The following is a 23574-nucleotide window of genomic DNA, read 5'->3' as shown; positions in this document are numbered from 1 at the left end:
TAAGGCTGCCAATCAGGGCGAAATAACCAGGTTACTGTATGGACACGATATGTATGGATAGGATTCTATGACATTTAAGTAGCTCGTGCAGCTTACTTCCGGTGAATATTATAATTTCAACAGGACTTTTAAAAAGACTGATAATTGGCATGAACCTAAAGAGCCAGCTTCCTGTCCTGCTTGGGGCTAAAGCACGTGGGTCAGAACTCAGCGCTTCCACAGCCTGACTCTGTACCAGAGTTCTTTTACTGTCTCTGAACACTCTTGCCAAGGTCCACTCCATTCAAACCATTTAGATGTGCATTAGCTTATTTTCTCTCAAAAACAGTCCACATGAGATGTGACACATCCTGATGGCATTATCTGGGCAGTGTTGGCAGTGACAAATAAAATGCTTGCTCACTTGGGTCGTGTGGGCGGTCAGAGATGCCTCCGGCCAGGCGTGCACACGGTAAAAGGCCACGTGGCATCTGAGAGCTGGATGCTCTTCTCTGTCAGCCACTGGCCACAAGCAGTGATAGCTATTATTGTTGAGATGATCCTCGGCATCACCATTTCTTCTCTTCCTTTTTTTTTTTTTTTTGCGGTACACGGGCCTCTCACTGTTGCGGTGAGCACTGGGAGCTGAGATGCAGTGAACGAATCATGGATTTGAACCCTGGCTCTGTCACTTATTGAGTGTATTAGTTTCCTGCGGCCGCTGTAACAAATTATCACAAACTTAAAGGCTTCAATCAACAACAAATCCTTCTCCCGAAGTTCTGGTGCCCAGAAGTCCAAAAATGAAGGTGTCAGCAGGGCCTCATTCCCCCAAAAGCTCTAGGGGAGGGTCCTTCCTGCTTCTGCCAGCTTCCAGTGTTCCAGGCATTCCTTGGCTTGTGGCTGCTTCACTCCAACCTCTGTCTCCATCTTTACATGGTCTTCTTCTCTCTGTGTATCTCTCCCCTGAATCTTTCTTTCTTTCTTTTTTTTCTTTTTTTTTTTTTTTTTTTTGCGGTACACGGGCCTCTCACTGTTATGGTCTCTCCCGTTGCGGAGCACAGGCTCCGGACGCGCAGGCCCAGCGGCCATGGCTCACGGGCCCAGCCGCTCCGCGGCATGTGGGATCTTCCCGGACCGGGGCACGAACCCGTGTCCCCTGCATCGGCAGGCGGACTCTCAACCACTGCGCCACCAGGGAAGCCCCTCCCCTGCATGTTTCTTAGAAGGACACTTGTCATTGGATTGAGGTGCCACCCAGATAATACAGAATGATCTCATCTTGAGATCCTTAACTTACTTAAATCTGCAAAGACCCTTTCCAAAGAAAGTCACATTCCCAAATTGCAGGGATTAGGATGTGGACATACCTTACTGGGGGACACCATTCAACCCATTACATTGAGTGACCCTAGAAATGCCACTTAGCCTCTCTGAGCCACAATTCGCACCTGTATAAAACAGGGATAGTAATTCCTACATCACAAGGTCATGATGAAAAAGTGAAATCATTTGTCACATATAGATGCTCTGTAAATACACATGCTTAATGACGCAGATTCCAGCCCTGTGAAGCTGAGAGATCTCAGTTGCAAATCCTTTGGCCATGCATACCTCTGCTCATCTTTTTTTTTTTTTAAATTTATTTAACCTTATTTTTTGGTCACACTGCACGGCCTGTGAGATCTTAGTTCGCCAACCAGGGATCAAATCAATGCCCCTGCATTGGAAGCGTGGAGTCTTAACCACTGGGCCGCCAGGGAAGTCCCCTCTGCCCATCTTTAGGATGTCTCCTCTTCCCAGCCCCATCTTCTTTCTCTGTCTCTCTGACCTGTGCTCTCTACTTGATTCCTCCTACACCTAAAACTCCTAGCATAACATCTTCCATTGACGTGTAGAGAGCACTTAATACATATTTTTCATTCAATCATATCCTGAGGCTAGACTGTTTTTCCCCGAGTCCCCAGGACCACGGAGGAGACAGCAGTTAGCATCCAGTCCTTCCACTGGCCACAAGAGAAGAGCTTATAAGTCAGAAGACCTGGATCCTACAGCCAGCTCTACACCAGCTAGCTGTGTGACCTTAGCTAAGAGTCTTAACATCTCTGAGCCCCAGGTTCTTTATGAAAAGCAAAGCTGATGATGCCTGTCTTAACAGCCCAGACCAGCCTCCTGCAAAGATCAACTGGGATAATGTAGGCGACCAGAACTGTAATCAGTAAAGTGTTCCATGAGTGTAGGGTCTTAATTATCATTTCCAGCTCAAGCCAAAGGGTGAGGTCCCTGACTCCAGATACCCATGCCTACAGAAAAAGCCCAGCTCAGTCCCCCTTCTTTCTCAGGGTGCCTTCTCTGCCTCCTCTTTCCTATTTGGACCCCCACTTCTGATTCATTACCCAGGTTAAGGTCCAAGGCCATGCCCTCTCCTGGCAACGGCTCACTCCCTCTGCCAGTCACCCCATCAATCAGCCTGGACATGAATGGGAGATGGTGTGGAACAGAGCTCATGACCAGGACTGTCGTATCCAGGCACTCGGCCCGCATCCCTGTTTGGGGACTCGCTGGTACTGCCAGGATCAACTTGACTCTGAGGAGAGAGGGCCCATTGTGCTGCATCGGGAGGGGCACGACAGGGGCCTCTGGCTCCAAAGCACAAGAAGAAGAACACAGAGATGCTGCAGGGAACAGAGCCCTTCAAGGTCAGCTGACATGGTTTCGAATATCTGCACTTGCACTTTTTAGCTGCGTGACCCTGAGCAAGCCACACAAACCCTCTGAGCCTCCGTTTCCTCACCTGCAAATGGGGACCACAGTCCTTACCTGCAGGGCTGGTGAGGCCTCGGAAGCAGGTGTGTGGTACCCGGTAGCGACCTTGTTGTAAAAAGCAGGGGAAAAGGAACTAATATTTATGAAACGTTCCCTTTTGCTGGACGCTTTTCTCATTTAATTTGTACAACTCTGTGCAGAATTAAGATGGGGCGAGCAAGGCTAGACATGTGGAGTAACCAGTAACATCTACGAGAGAGATGAAGTCTGTCTGACTCCACACTGGCCCAGCCCCACAGCCAGAGCTGAGCCTGCTGCCCCCATCCGCTCCCCTGCCCATCCCCCGCCAGGACAGACCCTGGTCCCCAGAGGGAAAACACCTCAGTAAGCAGGGAAAGGGCTTCTCAGTTGGTCTCAGAGTCCCTCTGGCTCATGGCGCGGCAGGCAGGGAAACTGTGGGCTCATGCCACCCTCTGCCGGCACAGCGGCCACTGAGAGTGGCTGTGTTTGTCAGGGTTCTCCAGAGAGATGGACCAATAGGATACACATAGGAAGAGAGTTATTATGAAGGACTGGCTCATGCAATTACGGAGGCTGAGAAGTCTCACCATCAGAGCTGGCTGCAAGCTGGAGGCCCAGGAAGGCCCGTGGTGTAAATCTAGTCCAAGCCTGAAGGCCACAGGCCCAGGAGCTCCCGTGCTTGAGGTCAGGAGAAGACAGACGTCCCAGCTCAAGCAGACAGGGAAAATTCTCCCTTTCTCCGCCTTTTTGTTCTACTCCCTCAATGGATTGGGTGATGCCCACCCACATTGGGGAGGGTCATCTTCTTTACTCAGTCTGTCACGCAAACGTTCATCTCTTCCAGAGACAACCTCACAGACACACCCAAGGATGATGCTGACCAGCTATCTTGACACAAAAATTAACCATCGCAGCGGCCAAGGATCAAGTGGTCCCTATGACGGCCACTCACTGCTGGCTATTCCTCACTCCATCAGATAGTAGCTTTCAGGAGATTCCTGTCACCTCCTGTCCCCCCAGACACTCCCCAATCTGCTCCATCCCTGCCTCTCCTGTTTCGCCTCCTTCACGCTTTCTGGTCCGGCATCAACCAGCTTGAGACCCCATAGACGCCGGGCTTTCTCAGCCTGACTTGCACGTGCTGTTCCCCCAGCAGAACGCCCTCCCTGCCGTCTCCTGCTTCATTTCGACTCGTCATTCAGCAGTTCCAGGGCTGGTAACATCAGGGGGCCCTTCCTAGCTCCCCAGGCCTTGTGCTGAGTCTGGAGCCCTGTCTCTGAGCTCCCACAGTAATCCCGAATGCGGATTTCCATCTCTGCACGGATCACATAATGATTACATTATTCCTTAGTATTTGTTTATTCTCGTACTCCAGGGTTGTCTTAAAGGGGGTCAAGCAGTGCTTAGAACACCGGTTCGGAGCAGGCAGGGGGCAAGAGAGTGAGGGGGAACTGAAGAGGTATCTTGACATCCTCTGTCCAATGTCAGAATGCTCTGGGCAGGAAGGTCCGGGCTGGGTGTAGGGAGGAATTCAGGACACAGAGTTATCTTGCAAATACCTCCCAGGCGATTCTGACTTAGGGTTTGTTTCTCACCTTAACCTTTCCTTCGGACCAGGCCACTGAGCTGCACAGGGAGACAGATCAACCTCCATTGATACGTTCAGTTTGGGGAAACCCATGTTTGAGTCTCAGGGGGTCTTGCGATTGGGAAACCAATTATGAAATGATAAACTTCTCAATTATGAAATTTTCCAAGTTCAGTGCTTGGAAACTGAACTTGACTGAGTGACGTGGAAGAGGGGCGTCAGTGTTTGGGGAAGGGAGAGTCAGCCTGGAGGTGGGGCAGATGACTTACCTCCTGGGATTTCCTCCCCAGTTGTGTAAAGACCTTCCTTATGCGAATAACCTGTCAGCTAAAACAATCTGCTTTTCGGATTTGTGACAGCGTCCTGAGCTGGTGGCAGACCTACCCTGACTTTCACTAGGACTCACCTCTCACATTCCAGAAAACATGACCCTCGCGGGTAGGTACAAAAACCGTTTACGTAATGGGGCACTACAGCATAGGGTATTTCTGTACACGCATAGATGTACTTATATGTGCATAGAAGAGATAAAAGGCTGACAGGAAATACACCTAAGGGTTAAAAGAGGTTATCTCTGGATGAGGGGTGGGATCACAGCTGAGCTCTTCTTCCTTTTACTCATCTGCACTTGTTTTTAAAAAGTCTTTACAATGCCCATGTATTATTTTTGCAGTTAATCCTGTTTTTAATTTGTAAAAGGAAATCAGGGGAGAGTTCAGGGCAGTAGGGATGGGGGAGGGGCCCAGAGGAGGTGGGTTGGACTGGACCCAACAAATCAACTCTAGAGGATTCCCTGGTGGTCCGGTGGCTAAGACTCGGCGCTTGCACTGCTGAGGGCCTGGGTTCGATCCCTAGCCAGGAAACTAAGATCCCACAAGCTGTGCGACGTGGCAAAAAAAAAAAAACCAACAGTTATCAGCTCTAACTCATGACCTCGCAGTTTCCAAATCCTCCCCAAACACTGAGAGACCAAATGGGGGTGGCGGGACCCCTCCAGCCCTCATGGACACCAACCTCACTGGCTTTGACCACTGCACTGGGATGGTCAGGGAAAGCTCACAGCCTGACCTTGTCACCCAGGGAGAGGCAGGACCACAGGGACGGCAGTGGCCTTCTTTACCTTCAGGGAAGCACTGTCAAGTACTCTGAGAATGGAGTGTGGGTTTCCTCCGTCCTGGAGCAAAAGGAACAGAATATCCTGGGCACGTACGGGGACATAGAAATTGAGGTCCAGAGTGCCGGCGGGGGCGAGGCCACTGGTGCTTGGGGTCCATACCTGCAGGCATTTTGCGTTCAGTACCACAAAGCGAGATGATGTGCTGGAGAGAAGATGGGGGTCTCTGGGTGCCCTGGAAGGCGCAGGTGGATGGAAGTGGGTCCGAATCACACACAGGGATCCTGAACAGAGCTGCTCAGGGCAACATGGGCTGGGTCTCCAACCAAGGGGTGGATTTGGGGGGTTTGGGCGGAGCTCGGTGACCCCCCTGCTGCTCAGGCACCCTCACTTGCACGGGTGCTGGCTTCTGAGTCTAGGAAGGGGGTCGCCTCTTCACCTGTCGGGTGTTTCCACAGCCTACAAAGAGAAGATGAAGGAACTCCCGCTGGTGTCCTTGTTCTGCTCCTGTTTCCTGGCAGACCCCCTGAATAATTCATCCTATAAATATGAAGGTACGTGAGGGTCACAGTCGGAAGAGTAAAGACGGAAGCTTCCTGTAGCTTGCATCCAGGAGGCCAGCACCTCCACCGCAGTTTCCTGAAAATCTCCCCCCTACATTGCATTCTCTTTCCCAGAGCCAGTAAACGCCACAGCTGATTCTGAGGGTCTAAGTCCCACGCGAAGGTGGGCGTGGGGCTGCAGCCTGGGGGACCAGACAGCAGCTGGGGGTCTGAGTCAGACCCTCTGCAGAATGCCCTCGATGTCAGCTTTTGTTCATGTGCTGCGGAGGACGCAGAGGCCGAGTAGACAGGAGGTCTGCCCTCGGGGACACCTAGCCTAGAAGGGGGACAGTCATGGTGTGAATGAGCCGCCCACAGGTCTCCTCAGTGAAGGGTCGAGAATGCTCTGAGCAGGTCCAGATGTGGCAAGGGACTTCCGCTCTTCAGCCGCCCAAGGAGGCTCTGGGATCGCTATGCCACCTGAGCCCTGTGACAGGTCCCAGGACACTGGCAGGGAGCACTGAATGGCCACGTCCTGATTGGAGGTGGTGGTCAGGGCAGAGGTCACCTCTAGCTTCCTGGGGCTTCAAAGGAAAGGATGGGTTTGGTCTGGAAATGACAGGTGGGAGTGCTTGGGTCACCTGAGATTGTTTTTTCTGTTTAGGCTGGTGTGGGAGAGAGTGTAGGAGAAAAGATGAAAGCCAGCGGAGAGACAGTACTGACTGGAGAGAAAGAAGAGAGCAGGGTAGGACGGGGCAAGGGGAGAGGTGTCCGAAGGCCGAGCCATCGGATCGGTAGCGGGGCGAGGAGTGGATGGGAGGTGGGTGGTAAGTAAACGCCTCAGTGTATGCCAATATAAGCAAGAGCTCAGCCACCGGAGGAACCTTGTCAGAAGCAGAAGCAAAGCCAGTTGCTACAGCCATTACTAGAAATCCCTTATCCTGGGGCCCCTGCTCGCAGAGTCTGAGACCTTCCTGTGGCCACCAACTCCTTCAGCCCCATCAGGGCCCAGCGACGTTCGGTGCCATGTTTAGGACAGACCCAGAACCCTGGTCATTGGTCTGCCTTGGGGACCTCAGACCTCCCATGTATGTGTGCATGTGTGCATGCTTTAGGGGGGGCCCCATATGGTCTTCAGGGGGTGAGCAGCCCCTTTTCTGCTCTCTGTAGCAGACACGGTGGACCTGAACTGGTGTGTAATTTCCGACATGGAAGTCATCGAGCTGAACAAATGTACCTCTGGCCAGTCCTTTGAAGTCATCCTGAAGCCACCCTCCTTTGATGGGGTGCCCGAGTTCAATGCCTCCCTCCCCCGGAGGCGAGACCCATCGCTGGAAGAAATCCAGAAGAAACTGGAAGCGGCTGAGGAGCGAAGGAAGGTAGGTGCTGTCCCTTTTTCCCCTCTGTCTGAGCATGAGGGGGAAGCTGTTGAGGAAGGCAGGTGGTGGCTCTGAGCTGGGGGTCAGGTCACCACCAACCTATAGGTATTTAGGCAGCTCTTCCAGGTACCGCGCAGAGAATGAGACACCATTGAGGGAAACAAAGAAGGAAAAGCTCCAGGTCTCTAGGAGTTTGGTTAGGGGGATAAGTCACTGAATTACATAACTCCCAGAGGTGACCTTATCGTGACAAGGTAAGACATTGACCAACACTAAGGATTTAGGGAAAGGCTAGACAATGAAGGAAAGGGGTCCTTAATTGGGGGAAGGGGAAGAAGGTCATGGCATGGTATACCTTCACCCCTTGGCGTGCCTTCCTCGCTTTCTACGGATTCTTACGGCCCAACTCTTATGCCATTTCTGTGTAAGCTTCCCTTCATATTTGAAGCTGAAAATTATCACCCTTGAATTCCCATAGCACTTCTTTTCTATCTCTCAAGGCGTATGTCGCCTGCTAGCCTGGGTTAGAGTTATTTATACATTCTTGTCTCTAGTAGACTTTTTTCTTTCCCAAGTTGCTGGAATAGTGCCTGGTACCTAGTATCTGGTCACTCCATATTTGTGAATGAATGAAAAAGAGGACCAAGGGTCCAGTGGGAGAATCCAGGAAGTGTCCTTGCTTCCTGCCAATGGGCCAGGCAACCAGGCTCAGGGAGGCGTGTGTTCTGAGCGTGGAGCTCTTAAGTCATGATGCTAAAAACACACCCTGGCATGCTCACCTTCAAGGGCCTCTTTCTCCCTCCATGCTCCACTAGTACCAGGAAGCTGAGCTTCTGAAGCACCTGGCAGAGAAGCGAGAACATGAGCGGGAGGTGATCCAAAAAGCCATTGAGGAAAACAACAACTTCATCAAGATGGCAAAGGAAAAACTGGCTCAGAAGATGGAGTCCAACAAGGAGAACCGGGAGGCCCACCTTGCCGCCATGTTGGAACGGCTGCAAGAGAAGGTAAGTGGTCTTGGATCAGAGAGGAGACTCTTGGGACCTGTTCCTCCTTCCACGGCAAGTATAATGGACACGCAGACCATTTCAGGGAGCAGGCAGCCTTAGGCAAGAATTCTGTTAGGCTGGATCCTTAGAGAGTTCCAAGGGATGACTGGGGAAGTCATAGGCAAGAAAAATGAACCGAGCTTTGGAGTTCCTTGGGTGACATGCTGCCCAGCTACACAACTGAAATTTCTTATTGTCTGAGGGAGATCAGACCTCTTATCTTCTAGAGAAAGCCTGCCTAATGCAGGGGAGTAGGGATGAACGAGCAGTTATACATTCCTGGCTTCATCCTTGAATGGACCGATTTGACTTAATGAAAGATGCTGACTTGAGCTCTTGGCTCTAAGCCAAGGGCATGATGCGCTGAGTTGCCCACTGAGCAGGAAACACAATCCTCTCCAAATCTCTTGATATGGACTGAGTGAGTCACTGGTCTTTCCAATATTCTGCCTCTTGTCAATAAACCAAATGGTGTCGCCTGAAGATGAGAAACGTGAGAGACTGGGGTTGGTCCCACGTGTCAGTGGAATAACAGCCCGTCCTGCTGAGAACATGCTGGCCTCGTTTCCTGAGTCCCAAGGCTGCCCCAGTTTCTCCTGCGGCTCCTGGGAGAGCTCCAGCTCTGTGTTTTATTTCCAGGCGCCGCCTGCTGCGCGGTGACTCCCGGGACCCGATCGGTGGCCTCGTCCCATGGTGAGCTGCGTGGTCCCCGCTCCTTTCTGCCCAACCACCTAGAGTCTCAGGCCCTTGGCAAAGCTACTAGAAAGACCTGGTTTCTTCACAGGGGATTTGGATGTTGTGTCGGCCCTGCAGCTGGCCAGCATGTGGCAGGTCCTCCGCTCTCTTTCTCCATCCTTCTAGGGGCAGCAAGGCCTCCATCAAGTATCACATGGGAGGGAAGTGTTCCGGGTCTGATTTCAGGCTTCCCCAGTTATTGAGGGATGGGTAGGAGCAAACTCTTGCAGGAAAAAAAAAAAACTTAGGGATTGGGATAGGATGGGGCATGGGTTCTTAGGCTAAACCCAAGGGAAATATTGAGGCTAGAGCCATGATACGGCATTTGAAAAACTGCAAAACACTTTTATTTCATCATACCCCTATCCTCACAATGAGGTAAGCAGGATGGGTGTTATCCTTATTTTACTGATGAGGAAACCATGTTAGAGAAGGTCAAATGACTTGTCCAGGGTCACACAGCCACTAAGCAGTGGACTACAGCCCAGTTCTTTGGATATGAGGCCAGGTGGCTTTCTTTCTTTCTTTCTTTCTTTTTTTTTAAAATGTGGGCATGCCATGTGGCATGTGGGATCTTAGTTCCCCGGCCAGGTATCACCCGCAGTCCCTGCACTGGAAGCACAGAATCTTAACCACTGGACCACCAGGGAAGTCCCAGGCGGCTCTTTCAATGCTTGTTTCAGGGAGACCAGCCCACAATCATCCTGCCGGCCTTTTGGCAGACAGGGAGCCTCTGGAGGCCAAGGAAAGGGAGTCCAGAAACCTAGGGTTCTGTTCAGTGAGCTCACTTGGGAATAGAGGTAGATTCTGAGCTGGAGAGATGGGGAAGGTCCACAGTCTGGAGGAAGCGCTCTGGAAGTGAGATAAGCCTTAAAGAAGCAAGATGTCAGAGCAGACATCTGCGTGAGCATCACTCCTCTGGAATCTTGACCACTCTTCACCTTTGCCCAACAATGAAGACAGGAGGTGGGATGAGAGACAGGTGTGTGCTCTGCCCCAGGCCAGGGACACCTATAACGATGTCTCTTTGTCAGTACTTGTGTGAATCACTGGCCATCCGCACCAGACTCACTTGGTGTAAAGTTTAAAACTACAGATACCTGGACCCTACTCCAGACCTACCAATCCCGGCTCTCTAGGGATGGTGCCTGAGGACCTCAGTTTAACAAGCTTCTCAGGTCATGCTGACGAACAGCAAGGTTGAGAACCACTGCTAGACGTACCACTCCCCACATTTTCCCCAGGGATGTGGAAAGTTCTAGGGCCTCTCCAGGGTCAGATCTGTAGTTTAAGGTACATCCTGGGACCCTGGGCTGCCTCAGTGGGTCTCCCCCAGGCGGATCCATACCTGGATGTGATGATATCTGGGTGGATGCCGGGCTCTGGCAGAGAGAGGATTTACTGAGCACCTACCGGGCACAAGGTACCATATGAGGAACTGAGAGATGATACAAAGAGGAAAAGGCGTGCTCCCTGCCCACAAGGAGGACCCAGACGTCTTCACCATGAGCAGGGATGTAAGGCAGACCGAGATAAGCCCTAGAAGTGAACACTAAAATCACAGAATTCTAGAGGTAAAAGAGCTTCCCATCCATGCCCCTCCCTTATAATACCAGAGAACTGAGCCTGACGGGTGAAGTGAGCTGGTCAAAGACACACGGCTGATGGGCGTTTGAAGTCAGAGCCTATCATCTGGTTTGATGATGCTGGCGCACAAGAGGATTCTTTTACCACACTTACAAAAAAAGCCACTTTGTGGAGCTGGACATTTCCAGAAGTTCTTTAGTCGATTTATACTTTACACGCCCTCACCTTTCGTCAGGGGGCTTAAGACAACCCTCACTAAGGAGCTGGACAGGAAACACAGGGCAGTCCAGCTGCCCGTGTGCAGGGGCCGCCTGCAGTGGGCTCTACCTGCTCTTCTGGCGCAAGCCACGTGGAGCTACTCCTTCCATTAAGTCAAGCAGTGTAATCAGTGCAGCCCCCAGACGGCCAGGTAAGGGCGGTGGAGACTGGTGGTCCCTGCCAGGTGGGTTCCCCCAGGGAGGCTGTGTCTAGTCAACGAGCATCCAGGGGCCCCACCAGCAGGCTCGTTCACCTGCGACCTTCTGCCCCTTCTCAGGACGCCTTTGCAGACCCTGCTCGTCACTTCCTGTGGTGGCCAGTGGTGGCCACACTCTTTGCTTTGGCTCTCCTGCCCCTCGGCCTCCCTTTATCCTGGGGAAGCCCGTGTGACCTGTCCTTTTCCCTCCCTTCCTTGCCAGGACAAGCACGCGGAGGAGGTGCGGAAAAACAAGGAGCTGAAGGAGGAGGCCTCCCGGTAAAGCCCAGAGGCAAAGAAGTTTCCAGAACGGCCGGACAGCTCCAGCGGCTCCGCAGTTCCCGAGGCAGCCTCGCCCGCCGCTGGCTGCTCTCCCAGCACTGGGGTTTGGGGGGAGGGGGGTGGCCAGGGGCGTTTCCTCTGCTTTTGGTGTTTGTACGTGTTAAGAATTGACCTGTGAAGCCATCCTATTTGTTTCAGGGGAACAATGATGGGGTGGGAGAGGGGAGAAAAGGAGCGAGGTTTGGAAAGGGAGACAGAGGAGGACTCGTGGGCATTTGCTACCCAGCCCAGGGCAAGTCCTCAGCTTTTCCTCACAGCGAGCATCCGGGTACCGCCTTGAGGGAAGTTAAAATCAGGCGGTAGAATTCCGACTGAAGGGCGGAGTCCTGGGTGGAGCGAGGGCTGCAGGGCGTGGCCAGAGACGCCAGCAGGGGGTGGGGGTGGGGTCCTGCGGCTGGGGGGGATGTCTGAGAATGTGTGTGTGTGTGTGTGCGCGCGCGCGCGCGCGCGTGCGTGCGTGTGTGTGTGTGTGTGTGTGTGTTTTAACCATCATCTTTTGATCATCATGACCAATAATGAAACATTTACTCCAAGTCTCCGGTTTTTTATTTCTTGAATTTGTCCTTTGTGTAATTGATAGAATGTTCTTGAATTTGGTTTCTGCCCATCAGGTGCCAGATGCCCCTTTTATTCCTTAGTTGGACCATCAGAGTATCTGAGGTGCTGGGTGAGGAGGGTTGAAACACGCCAGCCTTCCTTTTACCACCCTGCCCCACGACCCCCATCCCCCGCTTGTGGGCTGCCCCGTGTTGGACTGAGTGCACTGAATTGGTAAGAAAACAAATCCAATTTCCCTTTGCATGGACTGACATTCTAATGTGGTCCCCAAGATGCAGAGTAAGAAGGAAGTCCTCACTTTAGGGGTGTGGGATGCTAGGTGGTCACAAACAGCGAGCTAGTGAGGAAATAAAACGTTTGTTAGGGGAAAGCAGAGGGGATCATTTCAGATCCAGCAGTCATCCCTTTATCCAGAACGCCAAACCACGGCTGGGAAAGGAGTCTCCCTCCTCCTATCCCTGCAAACAGGAGTGGGGTGGGGGCAGCCTGTGTGAACAGGATCCCAGGGCACCTCCCCACCCTGCCCCTCACACTGTAGTTTTGTACAGCTTTGTAAATAAATCGTTTGGTATTGCTATCCCCTCTGCCCCACTAGTGGTACTGCAATTTAGCTTCATTTTAGAATAGGATAACAGGAGGGATCAGAGATGATGATGATGATGATGATGATGGTGGTGGCAGCTAACACATAGGCAACATTTACTAGATGCCTGACAATTTTCTGAGTCAGTATATATATATATATATATATATATATATATATATATATATATATACTCACTTAATCCTCACAACAACTCTATTATCCCATTTTGCAGACAAGACAACTGAGGCTTAGAAAGGTTAAGTAACTTGCCCAAGGCCACACAGGTTGTAAGTGAGAGAACAAAGATGTCAATTCTGGTGTTTTGCTTCCAGAGTCCAAGTTCTTAGCTCCTGCACTGTGCTGCTTCTCAACACTCTCGAACTAGGATATGTCTTAGGACAGTGTTCCTCAGACTGCGAGTTGTAACTCATTGGATTGTGAAATCAACTTAGTGTGTGCCAACCAAATTTAAGTTTTTAAAAATAGGAACAGAAGAGAATTTAAATGGAAACGGAAATAGAAAATAACATATCAAAGTGATTCCAGGCAGTAATGGAGATATTGTTTTATGGAAATTGTATTTCAATTTTATATTTGTATGTAAGTTCCAGGTCATAGCATAAGATGTATTTTTTTAACTTTTTATTTTATATTGGAGTACAGTTGATTAACAATGTCATGTTAGTTTCAGGTGTACAGCAAAGTGATTCAGTTATACATATACATGTTATCTATTCTTTTTCAAATTCTTTGCTCAATATTATATAACAACCTAAGTGGGAAAAGAAGATGTATTTATTACTAGAAGTTGCAGTCAAACCTTTGGAAAGTCACTGCCCTAGAATGAATAAGGAGCCCAAAGCTGTAACCCCAGGGGCTTCGGAAACCTGCTGTGCTTGAGAAAGTGAGAGGCTGTGACCATACCATCAGGAACTGTCTGCTTCTGGGGACTTCCCTGGTGGCGCAGTGGTTAAGAATCCGTCCGCCAATGCAGGGGACACAGGTTCGAGCCCTGCTGAGGGAAGATCCCACATGCCGCAGAGCAACTAAGCCCGTGCGCCACAACTACGGAGCCTGCGCTCTAGAGCTGCGAGCCACAACTACTGGGCCCATGTGCCACAACTACTGAAGCCGTGTGCTTAGAGCCCATGCTCTGCAACGAGAAGCCACCGCAATGAGAAACCTGCACACCGTAACAAAGAGTAGCCCCTGCTCACCGCAACTAGAGAAAGCCCACGTGCAGCAACGAAGACCCAATGCAGCCAAAAATAAATAAACTAATTAATAAAAAAAAATTTTAAAAAAAGAACTGTCTGCTTCTGAGTAAAAGGAGACAAGAGTGACCTCAAGGGTCTAGTCCCACAAATGTATCCCACCAGCTTCTTCATCTTTTCATTGGAATACCCAAGGTCAAGAGGAAGGTCCATTCCCACCACCCTCTTTCACCAAACTGCTGCACTTCCCATTCATTCCCTGATAAACCCTGTTGATCCACACCTCCATTGTTTGCACATTTAGGTTCCCTTGCTTAAGTTGCTCTTCCCTGCCTGGTTGAATTAATTCCTATGCATCCTTTTAAACTCAGTTTAGATATTAAGTTCCCTGACTCTGCCAATACTTCTGTACCTCTTAGATGTTTTGATTACTGTATGATTATATTTACCTATCTTTCTCAGATGTTAGACTTGAAATTCCTTGAAAACAGAAACTAGTTTAATTAATCTTTGGGTCCCAGGCAATGGTTGCTCCAGCATGTCTGTAGAGGATGGGATTAGAGGCAGTAATCTGGTTGAAAGAAAGGCCAGGGTACTTGTCTTGAAGCTTCCTTTGTATTGAATTTTACTGAAGCACTGTATATAGGACTCAGAAAACACTATCAATTGCACACATCAAGGAATAAAGGTGGTTGATCCAGATTATGCAGGAGAATAAAACCCATCACCAAGACCCCCCTGGGTCCCATTAATCTCCAATTCCTGATGCTGAAAACTAAAAATTCCAATTATATGTCCAGCATGGAGCTCACTTCCAAGCATTAAAAAACAATTCTCACATTGAAAAGGTTTACAAAACCTTTCAATGGGGACAACCATGTGAGACATACATGAAACACCCAAGGTAATTTTTCTTCCAATTTCAATTTGTATCAAAATCCCTGAGAGTTTGTTGAGATATACATTTCTTTGATGTGGGTGTTTGTAAATGAAAATAATTGACCAGGCTTATTGAAATTATTATCTTTTGAGGATGTTGCCTTGGCACTTCCATTTTAACAAGCCATTCTCCAGGTTTTTAGGGAGAGAATCAGGACTACAGCTTGAGGAGTTCTGCACAATTAAGAACTAAACCATTGGCAGCATCTCTGAGGGCAAGAGGAGGGACGGGTAACTGACAACTGGAGGCATTGGAGAAGACTTCATGGCATAGGTGGCACTTAAGCTGAGGTTTAATGAGTGAGCTGACTTTTAGCAGACAGGAAGAGGCAGGCACAGGAGGACGAGGCTTGGGATATAGGTGTGGGAGCCATGAACCTTGGGCAATAGCTGCAGCCACAGAAGTAAATGAATTCCTCATCCAGGAAGAGTATCTGAAGGAAAGGGCTTTTGGGAGGCCTCTCATGATGTGGCAAGCTGAGAAACTGGTGCCAATAAAGGGCAGAGTAAGGGCATATTTTACATCCTGAGATCCCAAACCAGTGGTTTTCAACGGGGTCTGCAATGCCCCCTAGAGGTCATTTTGTAATTGTGTGGCAAGAATTTTGGTTAATCCGTGGAGCCGGCTCAGCTCTTCCTTTGAGTGGGTGGAGACAAAGTATGCTAGATGTTCACCAAGAGAATGTCCACATCACACTCAGCCTCTGAATGTAAGTGAGAAACTTGCTTATGATGATCCAAGCCCAGAACCTAACTCAGTGTTACATATGAACACAAACTCCCTCCCACTCCACCCCAGTGACTTTTGCAGGACTGTGACTCCTCTGCTATGCCAGTCTCAGCTCCTTGATCTATCCACTCCTCTGTGCTCTGTCCTTGGCTCCTGAGTCCTCTTCCTCTCCATTCACTTTGTCCTTGGACTTGAGTCTTTTCTCCTGATCGGCACCTTCTCACAGACAAAAGGCTAATTTGGACCCACTCTGACAAAACTTAAAAGCAAGCCTTGAAAGAATCATACTGCTTTCAAGTAAATTATAGGCATGCCAGAACAAAGTCCAAACCGGGTCCAATGATGTAAAATTAAAAATATCTGGCGTCTAATAAAAATCTACATACAGGCATACAAAGAAGCATGATAATATTGCATAAAATCAGGAGAAAAATCTATGGAAGCAAATATAGAAATGACAGCTATGATGGAATTAATAGACAAAGATTTAAAAACAGCCACTAGAAAAGGGACCCTCTGGCACTGTTGGTGGGAATGTAAATCGATACAGTCACTATGGAGAACAGTATGGAGGTCCCTTAAAAAACTAAAAACAGGATTATTATATGACCCAGCAATCCCACTGCTGGGCACATATCCAGAGAAAACCATAATGCAAAAAGACACATGCATCCCAAAGTTCATTGCAGCACTATTTACAATAGCCAGGTCATGGAAGCAACCTAAATATCCATCAACAGACAAATGGATAAAGAAGATGTGGTACACATATACAATGGAATATTACTCAGCCATAAAAAGGAATGAAATTGGGTCATTTGTAGAGACGTGGATGGACCTAGAGACTGTCATACAGAGTGAAGTAAGTCAGAAAGAGAAAAACAAATATTATATATTAACACATATATGTGGAATCTAGAAAAATGGTACAGATGAACCAGTTTGCAAGGCAGAAATAGAGACGCAGATGTAGAGAACAAACATATGGACACCAAGGGGGGAAAGAGGGGGTGGGATGAATTGGGAGATTGGGATTGACATATATACACTAATATGACTAATATGTATAAAATAGATAACTAATGAGAACTTGCTGTATAGCACAGGGAACGCTACTTCACTTCGCTGTACAGTAGAAACTAGCCCGAGGGCTACAACTAAAACAGTGATGACGACAACAAAGAAGATGACAACCACAAAAACAAAGAGATGAAGCTAACGAGGCAAGACTGGAGATAAGGTGTAATATTAAAAAGTCCAATCCAATCCAAAACAAGATGGGAAGAAAGGAACAAAACTCTGGGACAATTGTTAAGCAAATAGCAAATGGTATATTTATATCTAACCATATAGATATTTTTCTTTACTTTTTCTTTTACAGTTTTATTGAGATATAACCAACCTATAGCACTGTATAAGTTTAAAGTGTACAGTCTAATGATTTTGACTTACATATATTGTGAAATGATCACCATGATAAATTTAGTTAACATTTATCATCTTGTATAGAAACACACACAAAATTGTTTTTTTTCCCCTAGTGCTGAGAACTCATAAGATTTGCTCTCTTAACAACTTTCAAATATACCATGTTGATAATTACATTAAACTTAAATGGTCTAAACACTCCAATTACAAAGCATAGAGGGCTAGACACAAGTAACCCAGTTACAATATAAATACAAAGATAGGTTACAAGTAAAAGGATAAAGATATATCATGTAAGCACTAATCAAAAGAAAGCTGGAGTGACCGTATTCTTATCAGACTAAGTAAGATTTCAGAATTACTACCAGGCATAAAAAGGGAGAATATATAATGATAAAGGAGGCAATTTATCAAGAGAAAACAATTCTAAATATATGTGCCTCTAATAACAGAGTTTCAGAATACATGGGGCAAAACTTAAAACTGAAAGGAGAAATAGTTGACCAACTAGAACACTATATCCAACAACAGCAGAGTATACATCCTTTTTTAAGTGCACATGGAATTCATCAAGATGGACTAAATTCTGGGCCATAAAACAAGTTTCAAAAAGTTCAATAGGTCTTCCCTGGTGGCGCAGTGGTTGGGGGTCTGCCTGACGATGCAGGGGACGCAGGTTCGTGCCCCGGTCCGGGAGGATCCCACATGCCGCGGAGCGGCTGGGCCCGTGAGCCGTGACCACTGGGCTGCGCGTCTGGAGCCTGTGCTCCGCGGCGGGAGAGGCCGCAGCAGTGGGAGGCCCACATACCGCCAAAAAAAAGTTCAAGAGGATGGAAATCATACAAAATAAAATTTCTGACTCTAGGGAATTAAAGCAGAAAATGAGTAACAGAAAGATCTTTGGAAAACTCTAAAATATTTGGGAATTAAACTACACACGCTAAATAACCCATGAGGGAAAGCATAAATCACAAGGAAAATTAGAAATACTTTGAACAAAATGAAAAAAGCACAATATATCGTAAATTATGAGATGCAGCTAAAGAAATGCTTAAAGAGCAATTTATAACTTTAAATGCTTATATTAGAAAAGAGGGAAGATCTCAAATCAATTATCTAAGTTTTCACCTTAAGGATTTAGAAAAGCAAGAACAAAATAAACCCAAAGTAGCCAGAAGGAAAGCAAAAAGATAAGAGCAGAAATCAATAAAATTAGAAACAGAAAGACACAGATGGCCAACAGGCACATGAGAAATGCTCGATATTGCTAATTATTAGAGAAATGCAAATAAAAACTACGATGAGGTATCACCTCATACCTCACACCAGTCAGGATGGCCATCATTAAAAAGTCTACAAACAATAAATGCTGGAGAGGGTATCGAGAAAAGGGAACCATCTTACACTGTTGGTGGGAATGTAAATTGGTGCAGCCACTATGGAGAACAGTACGGAGATTCCTTAAAAAGCTAAAAATGGAGTTATCATATGATCCTGCAATCCCACTCCTGGGCATATATCTGGACACAACTGTAATTCAAGAGGATACATGCACCCCAATATCATAGCAGTGCTATTTGCAATAGCCAAGACATGGAAGCAACCTGAATGTCCATCGACAGAGGAATGGACAAAGAAGACGTGGTATATATACACAATGGAATATTACTCAGCCAAAGAAAAGAACGTAATAATGCCATTTGCAGCAATGTGAATGGACCTGGAGATTATCATATTAAGTGAAGTTAGTCAGACAGAGAAAGACAAACTTCATATGATATCACTTATATGTGGAATCTAAAAACATGAAAAAATTAACCGATTTACAAAACAGAAATAGACTCGCAGACATAGAAAACAAACTTATGGTTACCAGAGGAGAGAGCATGGGGTGCGGGAAGATAAATTAGAAGTTTGGGACGGACATATACACACTACTATACATGAAATATGTAAACAACAAGGACCTACTGTATAGCACAGGGGACTATACTCAGTGTCTTGTAATAACCTATAATGGAAAAGAATCTGAAAAAGAATATATGTATATATATGTATAACTGAATCACTTTGCTGTATATTTGAAAGTAACACAACACTGTAAATTAACTATACTTCAGTACAAAATACTATCGTATACAATATTCTCTTCCCTCTTAACACTCCAAAAACAAACAACCAACCCTCACCCCCGCCCAAAAAAACCCCAAACAAAACAGAAAGACAATAGCTACTTGTTTCTCTGGGTGAAAATATGAAAACTACGACACCTCATGGATAATGTTGAGTTTGGATTCCTTGGAAGCGTGATGCAGAAGAATGCTTCTCAAACTGGCACACGATATTCAGGGATGTACAAAGCTACAAGACAAAAACTGTACATCTTCCTAGAAGACGGTTTTATCGGAAAGTCGGGGGAAAATATTATTATGATAACATATAAAAATAAAATACCAAACAAAAATGCACCTAGATATTTTTATTGTATTAAAAACACATAATGTAAAATTTACCATCCTAACCATTCTTAAGTGTACAGTTCAGTAATATTCATTCTATTCACATTGTTGTGAAACAGATTTCCAGAACTTTTTAACCTCGCAAGGCTGAAGCGCTGCACCCATTAAACAACAACTTCCCTTTCCCCCCACCCTCCAGCCCCTGGTAACCACGTTCCACTATCTATTTCTACACGTTTGACTGCATTAGATATCCTCACATAAGTGGCATCAGACAGTATTTGTGACTGGCTTATTTCACTTAGCATGATGTCCTTAAGCTTCATCCATGTTGTAGCATGTAACAGGATTTCCTTCCTTTTTAAAGCTGAATAATATTCCATTGTACATATTTTGTTTATCCCTTCATCCATTGATGTATACTTGGGTCACTTCCACTACTTGGCTAATTGGAATAATGCTGATATGAATATAGGTGTACAGATATCTCTTCAAGACTCTTCCTTCAATTCTTTTGGCTATACATCCAGAAATGGCATTGCTGGATCACATGGTAATTCTGTTTTTAATTTCTGGAGGAACTATCACACTGTTTTCCATAGCAGTTGCAAAAGTGTGAGGAAAAAACAAAGGATTCTAGAGATTCACTATACTCCACATACCCCAAGGATTGGCTTGCTCTCTTCTCTACCATTAGGGTCATTGTGGTGGAAAAGTTTGGGAAGTCTTGGTGTAGTGGTTGAAAATGACCATTAGAACCATTTCAACCTGAGTTTATGAATACTGGATCTGCTGTTAATTAGCTCTGTGACTCTTGGTAAGTGACTAAACCTTTTGGAGTTTTAGTTATCTATCTCTAAAATAAAGATTCAATAACTACTATAGCTAAAATGCTTAGCACAGCGCCTGGCACACAGCTAATGTTCAGTGAATAGTAGCTAGTGATATTCCATCATTGTTCTCTGAAATGACACCAAGTTTACTTCCTCTTCCTCATGATATTGTTATCATAATATCTTCCTCATGATAGATATTATAAAATATCTAACATGTCCACCCTTCTCCTCAGGTAAACTTTCCATGTATCTCCAATGATTACTTGCATATAATGTTTATTTTCTCTAGAGGCTTTCTAGATAGCCTATATCTCTCTTAAAGTGTGATGCTCCCTGTCATGTACTACTTTTGTGAATCCAAATGGGTTTGGCCATTTTAGCCAACCATTTGGTGATATATAACATGACCCTTAAAAAATGTCCATAACCATTGATTTACTTTCTTTCTAGGAAACTATTCTAAATAAATATTCTGAAATACAAAGTTTATGGACAATAATGCTCATCAGGGTATTAAATATAATATTAAAATGCAACTAATGTTACTGTCTGTCAATAGGGAAATAATTTTAAAAGTATGGGACAGTTAGTTATACAATGAATGTTTGGAAAAATTTCAAATGTTATAGGGAGCTTAATTCAGCAGACCATGTGAAAAAAAATTATATAACTTTAAGTGGAAAAAGCATGACATCAAATTATATATAATTTAGTAATTCTTAACCATATAAAATTATACATGCATAAACACACAGAACGCTAATTTATGTGTATAGCTTTTCGTTCTGCTGAAATCCTATTATGATTTAGTTATTGTGCAAGTTTCTGAGGATATAAATAGATACAATAAAAATTCTTTTTCTGTAGAGACTTTCAAGATGGCGGAAGAGTAAGACGCGGAGATCACCTTCCTCCCCACAAATACATCAGAAATACATCTACACGTGGAACAGCTCCTACAGAATACCTACTGAACGCTGGCAGAAGACCTCAGACCTCCCAAAAGGCAAGTAACTCCCCACGTACCTGGGTAGGGCAAAAGAAAAAAGAAAAAACAGAGACAAAAGAACAGGGACGGGGCCTGCACCAGTGGGAGGGAGCCGTGAAGGAGGAAAGGTTTCTACACACTAGGAAGCCCCTTCACGGGCGGAGACTGCGGGTGGCGGAGGGGGAAAGCTTCGGAGCCACGGAGGAGAGCACAGCAACAGGGGTGCGGGGGGCAAAGCGGGGAGATTCCCACACAGAGGATTAGGGCCGACCGGCACTCACCAGTCCGGGAGGCTTGTCTGCTCCCCGGCCGGGGCGGGCGGGGCCTGGAGTTGAGGCTCGGGCTTCGGTCGGAGCGCCGGGAGAGAACTGGGGTTGGCGGCGTGAACACAGCCTGCAGGGGGTTAGTGCGCCGCGCCTAGCCGGGAGGGAGTCCGGGGAAAAGTCTGGAGCTGCTGAAGAGGCAAGAGACTTTTTCTTCCCTCTTTGTTTCCTGGTGCGCGAGGAGAGGGGATTCAGAGCGCCGCTTAAAGGAGCTCCAGAGACGGGCGCGAGCCGCGGCTATCAGCGCCGACCCCAGAGACGGGCATGAGACGCTAAGGCCGCTGCTGCCGCCACCAAGAAGCCTGTGTGCGGTGTGCGAGCACAGGTCACTCTCCACACCCCCGTTCCGGGGAGCCTGTGCAGCCCGCCACTGCCAGGGTCCCGGGATCCAGGGACAACTTCCCCGGGAGAACGCACGGCGCGCCTCAGGCTGGTGCAACGTCACGCCGGCCTCTGCCGCCGCAGGCCCGCCCCGCCCTCCGTGCCCCTCCCTCCCCACCGGCCTGAGTGAGCCAGAGCCTCCGAATCCACGGCTCCTTTAACCCCGTCCTGTCTGAGCGAAGAACAGACGCCCGCCGGTGACCTACACGCAGAGGCGGGGCCAAAATCCAAAGCTGAGCCCCGGGAGCTGTGAGAACAAAGAAGAGAAAGGGAAATCTCTCCATGCAGCCTCAGAAAAAGCGGATTAAATCCCCACAATCAACTATGATGCACCCTGCATTTGTGGAATACCTGATTGGACAAACGAATCATCCCAAAATTGAGGTGGTGGACTTTGGGAGCAACGATATATATATTTCTTTTCCTTTTTCTCTTTTTGTGAGTGTGTATGTGTACGCTTCTTTGTGTGATTTTGTCTATAGCTTTTCTTTTACCATTTGTCCTAGGGTTCTGTCTGTCCTTTTTTTTTTAATATAGTTTTTAGCACTGTTATCTTTGGTGGATTTGTTTTTTCGTTTGGTTGCTCTCTTCTTTCTTTTTTTTAAATTACTTTTTAATTTTTTTATGTTTAATAATTTTTTATTTTAATAACTTTCTCTTTCTTTCTTTCTTTCTTTCTTTCTTTTTTTCTCACTTTTCTTCTGAGCTGTGTGGCTGACAGGGTCTTGGTGCTCCAGCTGGGTGTCAGGCCAGGGCCTCTGAGGTGGGAGAGCCAAGTTCAGGACATTTCTCCACCAGAGACCTCCCGGCTCCACGTAATATCACACGGCAAAAGCTCTCCCAGAGATCTCCACCTCAATGCTAAGACCCAGCTCCACTCAATGACCAGCAAGCTACAGTGCTGGACACCCTATGCCAAACAACTAGCAAGACAGGAACACAACCCCACCCATTAGCACATAGGCTGCCTAAAATCATAATAAGGTCACAGACACCCCAAAACACACCCCGCAAAAACACCTGGACATGGTCCTGCTCACCAGAAAAACAAGATCCAGCCTCATCCACCAGAACACAGGCACCAGGCCCCTCCACCAGGAAGCCTACACAACCGACTGAACCAACCATAGCCACTGGGGGCAGACACCAAAAACAACGGGAACTACGACCCTGCAGCCTGCAAAAAGGAGACCCCAAACACAGTAAGTTAAGCAAAATGAGAAGACAGAGAAACACACAGCAGATGAAGGAGCAAGGTGAAAACCCATCAGACCAAACAAAGGAAGAGGAAATAGGCAGTCTACCTGAAAAAGAATTCAGAGTAATGATAGTAAAGATGATCCAAAATCTTGCAAATAGAATGGAGAAAATACAAGAAACGTTTAACAAGGACCTAGAAGAACTAAAGAGCAAACAACAACGATGAACAACACAATAAATGAAATAAAAAATTCTCTAGGAGGAATCAATAGCAGAATAACTGAGGCAGAAGAACGGATAAGTGACATGGAAGATAAAATAGTGGAAATGACTACTGCAGAGCAGAATAAAGAAAAAAGAATGAAAAGAATTGAGG

General features: G+C 47.0%; 1 protein-coding gene across 4 annotated transcripts; it reads left to right on the top strand.

The window, feature by feature from the left end:
- The first annotated feature begins 4710 nt into the window (after positions 1-4710).
- Positions 4711-11497, top strand: STMN4 (stathmin 4). 4 transcript variants are annotated; one of them, XM_060153596.1, is made up of 6 exons: positions 4711-4792; positions 5927-6022; positions 6675-6755; positions 7181-7389; positions 8205-8396; positions 11438-11497. In XM_060153596.1, the coding sequence occupies exons 1-6, from the start codon at positions 4780-4782 to the stop codon at positions 11495-11497; spliced, it is 651 nt and encodes a 216-aa protein (XP_060009579.1). In that variant the 5' UTR covers positions 4711-4779. The 4 variants fall into 4 exon arrangements, with proteins under 4 accessions (XP_060009579.1, XP_060009581.1, XP_060009580.1 ...); XM_060153598.1 differs by lacking the exon at positions 6675-6755 and having other exon boundaries at positions 7184-7389; XM_060153597.1 differs by lacking the exon at positions 6675-6755.
- The last annotated feature ends 12077 nt before the right edge of the window (positions 11498-23574 follow it).

The sequence above is a fragment of the Lagenorhynchus albirostris genome, chromosome 7 (genome assembly GCF_949774975.1).
Source record: "Lagenorhynchus albirostris chromosome 7, mLagAlb1.1, whole genome shotgun sequence".
In the NCBI taxonomy this organism is placed as follows: Eukaryota; Metazoa; Chordata; class Mammalia; order Artiodactyla; family Delphinidae; genus Lagenorhynchus; species Lagenorhynchus albirostris.
The sequence above is the reverse complement of the archived record's forward strand: the minus strand, read 5'-3'. Positions and strand labels throughout refer to the sequence as shown.